The 8,030-nt window shown below is 42.5% G+C and overlaps 1 protein-coding gene and 1 long non-coding RNA gene across 3 annotated transcripts in view; one reads left to right on the top strand and one right to left on the bottom strand.

The window, feature by feature from the left end:
- Positions 1–854: 854 nt before the first annotated feature.
- RDH14 (retinol dehydrogenase 14) lies at positions 855–5,624 on the bottom strand. Its single transcript, XM_003125340.5, has 2 exons — positions 5,148–5,624; positions 855–1,909 (listed from the first exon to the last, which is right to left on the bottom strand). The coding sequence occupies exons 1-2, from the start codon at positions 5,538–5,540 to the stop codon at positions 1,292–1,294; spliced, it is 1,011 nt and encodes a 336-aa protein (XP_003125388.1). The 5' UTR covers positions 5,541–5,624; the 3' UTR covers positions 855–1,291.
- A 127-nt stretch (positions 5,625–5,751) lies between these two features.
- LOC106509892 (uncharacterized) overlaps positions 5,752–8,030 on the top strand; it is a 545,897-nt gene continuing 543,618 nt past the window's right edge. For both annotated transcript variants that reach the window (XR_002342970.2, XR_014842534.1), the window contains exon 1: positions 5,752–5,780. This is a non-coding gene — a long non-coding RNA (uncharacterized LOC106509892). The remainder of the gene's footprint in view (positions 5,781–8,030) is intronic.

Raw genomic sequence — 8,030 nt, 5'->3', positions numbered from 1 at the left:
GTAAATCTGCCAACTCAATGAAAACAACATAGACTGAGAATTGCTTCCTCCTATAGGTATTAGGGAAAGTACACACTTTGAATGGGAATGTTAAATTCTAAGTATTATCCCAGTAAAAGAGGATGTTCCAGATCAAAGGGACAATATACGGAAAGGCCCAGAGGCAAAGAAGTGACTGGTCTCTATTGAGGACTGGGTTATACGAGGAAATGAGTAGAGATATTCTATCCAAGACATTAATAACTAGGCCTATTTAAATTTTATCATAGTAGAAAATCAGTTCTCAGTCATATTTCAAGTATTCAGTAAACATATATGTCTACAGTCTACCATACTGGACAGTGCAGACAGAATTATTTCCATCATGGTGGAAAGTTCTGCTGCATTGAACTGAGCCCAAGAGTACGAGGTAAGCCTGTGGCCAGTTGATGGAAAGTCTCAAAAGCTTATGAAAAAGTCTAACTAGAAACGGTTTGTAAACTACTGAATTCCACAAAGTTCCTTCAGGAAAGCCCTGGAGGACTCCATACTCACAGCATTGCTCTGACCTGTATTACCCATACAGTTTCCACATTGGAGTAAGAACTCTTTTCAAGAAAAAAATTCTGCAGCTGCAGGAAAAAAAAAAAAAAAAAAAAAGCCTTGAAACTCAGTTATGGGCAACTGGAAAATTGGAAACAATCATAGGTTTTTAAGAACCACGACACCATGACACATGTTTGGGTTTTAGAAATATTATGTCTTAAAGCAAGTTATGTGGGAAGAAAAGACACTGGGCATACCAAGGTCAGCAGAGGCTGAGATGATCAAGGGCTAATTTCAGCGAAACTTCTAAAGAAATACACAATTAGGAATTTGCATCAGTAAATTTATTCCACTGTGTAGTCACACCAGGCATATTATTTCTACACAAAAACCAGTATTATAATTAAACTATTTAACACTTTAAACATATCACGAAACTCAAAAATATATGAAAAACTTCTCAAGGTGTCTGTTTTAAGTAAGTGCATTCTTTAATATTTGTAATCCATGCTTGTTCAATTATAATTTAAAAACATATTTGTATCACTCATTGATATGCTCATTATACATATTTAAACATTTTTCTGAAATTTTATGTTCTCCAAAAAATAACTTTTCAGTAACTTCAAATATCCCTATGTACCTCTCAGCAGTACAATTGTAAAACTAGAATTGCATTTTCAAGTAGTAAATGCCCAACCCACACTATTCCTGATCAAAGATAGAGCTGAGATCCAGTTTTATAAATAGCTGCCACACCTCCTTCCTATTTTAATATGCCTACCATGACTTCACTGATATCCCAGAGTTTTCTTGCAACAGAGTCATCCATAGCTTTGGGCAAGAGTTCTTCCTCTTTGCAGTCCCCAAAGTACTTTCCTGACACACCTTCTACCTCAGGTGAAGAGGCTAAATAAACTGAAGTCTGGGCCCCTTCTGCTGGAGTTTTGAAAAAAGCCCATGACACTAAATTGAAAAGTGGCCTGACTAAGAGTGGGATGTGTATGTGCCTCCCCAGGTTAGTCCGCACGATGCCGGGGTGCAATACGTTGACAGTGACATTTGTGCCTTCTAAGCGGCGGGCTAGTTCTCTGGTAAAAAGAATGTTAGCCAGTTTGCTCCGACTGTAACAGAAGCTTTTATTATAGCTTTGTTCACTGTTCAAGTCTTCAAAGTTGATGTCTCCATATTTATAAAGTTTGGAAGAAACTACCACAATCCTGCTGGGAGCTGAACTTTTAAGGAGTCCAAGGAGAAGATTGGTGAGTAGGAAGTGCCCCAGATGGTTCACTGCAAACTGCATCTCAAACCCATCTTCGGTCTTCATGTAAGGGCACTGGAAGATCCCTGCATTATTGATCAGAACATCCAGTCTAGGCTCTTCCTTCAAATGGCAAAAAGAGAATGGCAGAATTATGAATGCAGGCCTTAAATGTGCCTAAAATAAAACTTTAAAGAATTCCTGCAGGCTATTTAAATGCCTCCATGAGTTTTCAACAATTGAAAGAAAAAAAAAGAAAAATGACAACAACTTGCCTGCTTAGTAAGGGGCCTGGCCCTCTTCTTTTCATGCTCTATCATCTACTCTCAACAACTCCATAAGCAAACTGAAGCACCAAAGTTATGTGATTTGCCCAGTATCACAGGGCTCACATATGGCAAAAAAAAATAAAAATCTTCAGATGAAATCTGACACCAATGCCCCCATACTTCATGAGTAAGCTAGTCTACTTTTCTAATTGGGATTGCTTTCAAACCATAGCTTGACGGGCGGGAGCTAGAGGGTGGCACCACAGCAGAAGACAGGTCAGCACTGTTTATTCCCAGAGCTGCTCTACTCAACACCAGAGGCAAGTGAGCACTGCTTTATTCTGCAGTTTTCTACGGGTTAATGGCACTAGGGGATGGAGCAAATTCAAGAAGTTTCCTTGTAATTGGGATAAGCAGTATGGAGAGTCACGGATGCAAGTTAAGATGTGAGAGAACATCATGAATAAATGAAAGAAACATTAAGAAAAAAATTAAACAGATAATATAAAAATAACAGAAACACCATGAAACATATATACGAAGTCTCATAATAAGGGCAAAGGAGACTGATAGAGGAAGGTAGGCCCGACAAACACCTCTAACTCTAGGGTTCACAGCTCTTTTTCCCTGTGTAAAATCTACCTCTTTCAAGCTTCCAAGGGCCCCAACTTAGGAGATCTATAAGAATTCTGCATCTTTCCAGATTCAAGTCCTAAAATGTAGACTGTCCTCAAAGAGAAGTCTTTTTTCATTCCTTAGTTCTTATAAGGTAGTTTTCCCTGGTCCTTTCCTGGCTCATCTGTCTCTTCTGATGGGCAGAGAAACAGAAATGTACATGCTCCAGGTGTAAAGACACAGTGATGACCCAGAATTAAATAAGTCTGAGGTCAAATTTCAAAACTCACTGGCCCTTTGGCCAAATATAAGTGAAAAGAAAAATGCGTTAAATTTCACAACTGTTATCAAAGCCTACCTGTCAGAGGATTAAGTATTTCTCATTCTGTCTGTCTATGCACCTTTTGCCTTTTTAATAGTCAACTTCAAAAAGAAGGCAAAAGTTCACCCATGGGGGAAAGAAAGGAGTGATCTTTTCAGTAATCCTTTGGAAGAGTTTCCTATATTAATCATTTCTGAGCCATCATTCTTTGCTGGGCTTGTGTAATTTTAAGACTTTATCATTCACTGCTTTTTTTTTTTTAAGTTCTAGGAGATAAATGACATAAATACCAAGAATTACCAACCTGTGGGAAATTTACACTTCCTTTTTTTATATTGTTATTATTATTATTCTGGCTATAGTCACTGAACTACTGAATTTCAGATCCAGGGAAGAACTTAACTCACATTTAGAAGCAAGGACAACTTAGTTATGTTTCTTTCCTTAACTTTTTATTAGTTGTCTCAAGTGGCCCAAGTGGTTAAAAAACTATAGGGTTCAAGGAACAGGTATACCCAGCCCCATCTACATTTTTAATGAAGAATAGGAAGATCCACTTCGATTCTTCTAATATCTCTTAACACACTGTTACTTATTTCTAAATCTGTTTTACTTGATAATGAAATACTAGCCATAAAAACGAAACAAAAAACCTCTAGGTCTGCGACAGCTCCCCATCTCTGCATCAAGGTGCCCCAGAGTCATAACGAACTCTCAGGGTGATTTGGAGTATTTTAAAGTTTCAAGGGGAACAAAACGATACTCTGCTCAATATCTCAAAAAGTACAAGCTCCAGGATATTCGTAGCTTCAACATTATATTGTCCTATATTCCTTGTGATGCTGCCATCTTTGCAAAGCTGAGTATTTAGTAGTTGCTGGGGTAAAATGCAAGTACAATGTTAAAAATCAACGTAGCACAGAAATGCTGGTGGCAATGTCCAATCTGATTCCCAAGTCTGACAAGCTGGGACAGTGAACAGAGGTACACTTCCCATTAGCATAATTATGGTTATAGAAAAATAGTCATTTTTTTCTTTCCGTTATGTGTATGTATTATTTTTTTTCAAACAGCCACTATGTTATTACATAAATATTTATTAGGTTGTTTGGACCTAATTACTTATTGGAAAGTTTGGGAATTTCTGCTCTAGACTCAAGAGGCTCCTTTTCATACAGACTCCTTTTCTTTGCCAGCTAATTTTAAACATCACTCTTCTGAATGCCCTCTTGCAAATCATCTCTGCAGGAAACCCTTCTACCTCAATTTCAATAGAGGACATCCATTTCAGTGGAATACTATCTAAACAAAGAAATTCTCCACCTAGCTGACAAGCAGCAGGAGGACAGCAGTTAAAAGCAAGGGCTCTAGAAAGAGATCCTGAGCAAATTACTTAGCCTACCTATACCTTAGTTGCCTAAAGTTGTAAAATGAGGATAATGCCTACCTCGCAGGGTAATTGTGAAGACTGGATGACAGTTTAATTTCATTAAAATTAAAAAACAAACAAAAATAACTGAAACACTTGGAATAGCTTCTGGCACATAGGAAACCTTCAATAAATGCTAGATATTGTATTATTTTCATTTCAGTCATCGCTGAGCGCACAGGACCACTGGCATTCCAAGCTCTAGTCTTTTTGGAAATTAGGCCAGAGCCTGGTTAAGGATGGTGCTAAGGAGGTCACTGGTGGCAGAAGGCTAAAATTTCTACCCCAGGAAGAAAAAAGACGAGTGCTCCACGGTCCTTGGTTAGCAACTTTCCCTACGTGCTCTCAGGCTCTTGGGTGCAGATTCACTTTGGACACAGGAAAAACAATCCAGAGACCTGGCGGATCTCCTCCCGGGCTGTCCTCACATAGCAAGAGGAAATGTTCAGAAACTCGCTTATTTTCCTCTTGGGCCCATTTTTTTTTTTTCCCTCAACATTCTTGGAAGACAGAAGACTATTCTACCAATTTTTCCAGCCTTCAATTCCCGAGCCGCCCCAATCTCTTGATTGTTTCTACTCCTAGCGTCAGTCATTTCCAAGGTCACACCCCCTGGACTCTGGGCGGTGCCCTCCCTGCTCGGCCCCGAGGCCGGCCAGCCCCTCCCCGTCCGCGAAGGCCCCCAGCCCTCCCCGCGATCTCCAGCTGGCTCCCGGGGCCTCACACCTGGAGCATCTCCTGACAGAAGGCGCGCACCGAGCGCAGCGAGGCGAGGTCCAACTCCCGGACGACGAGCTCGCCGGCCCCTCCGGAGTTGGGCCCCTCCTCGGGGCCCTCGGTCTGGCGGAGCTCGCGGCGGAGCTGACCCGCCGCCTCCTCGGCGCGCGCGCGGTCCCGGCAGCCCATGATCACTCGCGCCCCCAAGCGTAGCAGCTCGGCGGCCGTGGCGCGGCCCAGGCCGCTGTTAGCCCCCGTGATCAGCACGGTCTTCCCGTGCATGAGGCCGGAGTCCCCGCCTCGGTGCAACCGCTGGACACTAGGCCCCACAAACCGTCGGGCCGCCAGCCACAGGGCCCCACCCAGTGCGGCCAGAAATGCCGCCACTGTAGCCACTGCCATAGCCGCCCGGGCCGAGGGCCCACCGTCCCCCTCGCAGGATTTCCGGAGCCGCCGCGCTCCCGGAGCTAAGGCAGCCACCTGTACGCAAAGAACTCTGGGGCGCGGCCTGTCGTCCCCTGGAGGCGGCGTGAAGCATGCTGGGACTTGTAGTCTCCTTCCCGGGGGCGCCTGATTGGTTAGGACAGTATAGCGGCCGGGTGGCGGTGCCTTTGTGGATCCGGTTCCTAGCCTGAGAGGAGGGTGAGCACCGTACCCGGGTTTTCAGGCTCCTGGGTCCATGCCCGTGGAAATCCCAGAGTGATGGTGGCCTTCCCCGTGGGAATGCCTAACGGATATTTTGAATTTACAAATCTCTTTATAGGCTGTCGTGCAAATCCCACACTTCAGGGCTGGCTTGGCGTGTTTTCCGTTAAGGACCCCAGGGACTTGTTAACCTTCTGTTCAGTTTACCTTCATCCTCTGGGGAGTGGTTCCCGCCGAACTGAAGTCTGAGGAAAGGCTCTTTTTTTTTCCTCCACAGGTGACGCTAAGAACTTAGCAACATGAATCAGAAAGAGAATGGATCCGTGGTTCTTAGATTTTAGTGTAGCATTGGAATCAATTGCAGGACCTGTACAAGCAGAAATTTCAGGCCTTGTGCTCTGTGAGAGTCCCAAAGAAATAGGGCACCGTTTCTGCCCTCGGGGCGCTTACTGGCTTGTACAGAAACCTCCCCTGCCCCAGCCCTCACTCTAGAATCTTTGGTCGAGAGAAAAGACACACAACTTCTATAGCTTGAAATAAATGCCCTTGATGACTCTGATAAACTCTCCTCCACTCCTTTATATCTGGGAAGGATATAACATGCAACAAAAAGTCAATACAAAAAGAAAAGGGGTAAAATGCCAGGTTTCTTACAGGTGCTGAGAATGGAGCTCACAGGTGGGGAGGAGCACTCTCACTGAGGATTAGTTAAGGCACCAGGAACAGCAATCAGGAGGGCTGGGCCTTTATTCCACCCTATGTGTAATTTGAAGCTGCTTCTCAAACTCACTGAGCCAGAAGCACATTTCCTCTTCCTTTCTGTCCATCCATGTCTCTCTTATCCTGCAAAGCCCACCTCGATTCTCTCCATTTTCTGATGACTTCCAGCCCATACAGGTCTTTGCTTCAGCCTCCTCTGTGACCCTCACTTGGCACTGAGAACAAACAGCCCTCTGGAGTTGGCTATTTGAGCTTGTACATTTGACTTCCTCTAAGGGGATTGTTAAAGTTTTCACTTTCGTAAAGGATGGGATAATATCTGAGTCTCTCTTGTGGTCTTTATATGGGGGAATCCATAGAAAACAGTAGGTGCTCAATAAGTGTCTTGATTGATATATTCTGGACTGGTTTACAGCAGATTAGGAAGCAGATCAAAAGATGTGTGTCATCAGTGGTCTGCTTTAACTAGTACCAGAGGTGGAATATGTATATGCAGGTGGGGCAGGGATAGAGATGGGGGTAGAAGGAGCAAGAGAGCATGTGAGGAAGAGAGGAGAAAAGGCGTCACCAGATCTGCTGTGTAACTGTTTTGTAGCTTAAGCATAGAATTTAATGGAATGACTAATTTGTTCAGGATGTGTCAGTAGCCAAGGAATTAATAACAACTCAATTTGGAAGGCACAGAGAAAATAGACTACATATACCTTTTGAAATGAGATCTGAATTTGAATCTTAGTCCTACCATTTATTCCCTGCACATCCTTGGACAAGCTATGTAATCTTTTTGAATCTTTTTTTTTCATTGATTAAAAAAAGAAGGTAATATCACACTGAAAATGTTTGGTTTGATGAGAAACTGAGAAAATAACATGTGAAAATAATGAGTTCACTGTTCCTAACATTGTAGTAGATTAACCAATTAATTTTTTTTTTGAAAACAAGGCAAAAATCACAACAGGATGACAACAATGAAGGCTAGGATACCACACTTCATTTCATATTTTGAAGTGGTAGCCCAGTTTTTTTCCCTTCCGTACAAACACTAGCCCTACCTGCCAAGCCCAAAGTTTCAAATATGAAGTAGTCCAAAGGCAATAAAGCCACCAAATAAACTTCAAAGAACCCTTCCAGCAAGTTCTGTCAGGTGCTCTTCTTGGATGAAAATAACATGTATGAATAATTAGCTGTTTTATTTCTGAATGAGCAGTTTCAAAATTAATGAACTTATTCAAGTGGGGTTATATTTTCATTTTGGCATCGATTAAAAGACTATTCACAGAGGCAATAGACTAAAAAGCTCCAGTTTTTGAGTGTATCTAACCTTACTCTTTCCACCTATGAAGACCCACTATTCTGTAATGATGACAGGTAATGATTCGTTCTAGCTACCAACATCCAAAATGAGCAATGATTTGTAAAATTAAGTAGGCTTCTGACACAGCCCTTTAAGCCTTCAAGCATTCAAATTCTAAACTTACCCTAAAGAGTCATCATTATGACTTACACACAAAGGTAGGTGCAATCGTG

This window comes from Sus scrofa, chromosome 3 (genome assembly GCF_054392235.1).
Source record: "Sus scrofa isolate SSC_HxYL_T2T_F1_AM1 chromosome 3, Sscrofa_HxYL_maternal_Yorkshire_Landrace_v2.0, whole genome shotgun sequence".
Taxonomy (NCBI): domain Eukaryota; kingdom Metazoa; phylum Chordata; class Mammalia; order Artiodactyla; family Suidae; genus Sus; species Sus scrofa.
This window is presented reverse-complemented; position numbering and strand designations above follow the sequence as displayed.

Coding starts and splice junctions, on each gene's coding strand:
- RDH14 (XM_003125340.5), bottom strand. CDS start 5,540: ATGGCAGTGGCTACAGTGGCGGCATTTCTGGCCGCACTGGGTGGGGCC. Junction 1,910..5,147: donor TCTGTCAGGAGATGCTCCAG/GTGTGAGGCCCC, acceptor TGCCATTTGAAG/GAAGAGCCTAGACTGGATGT.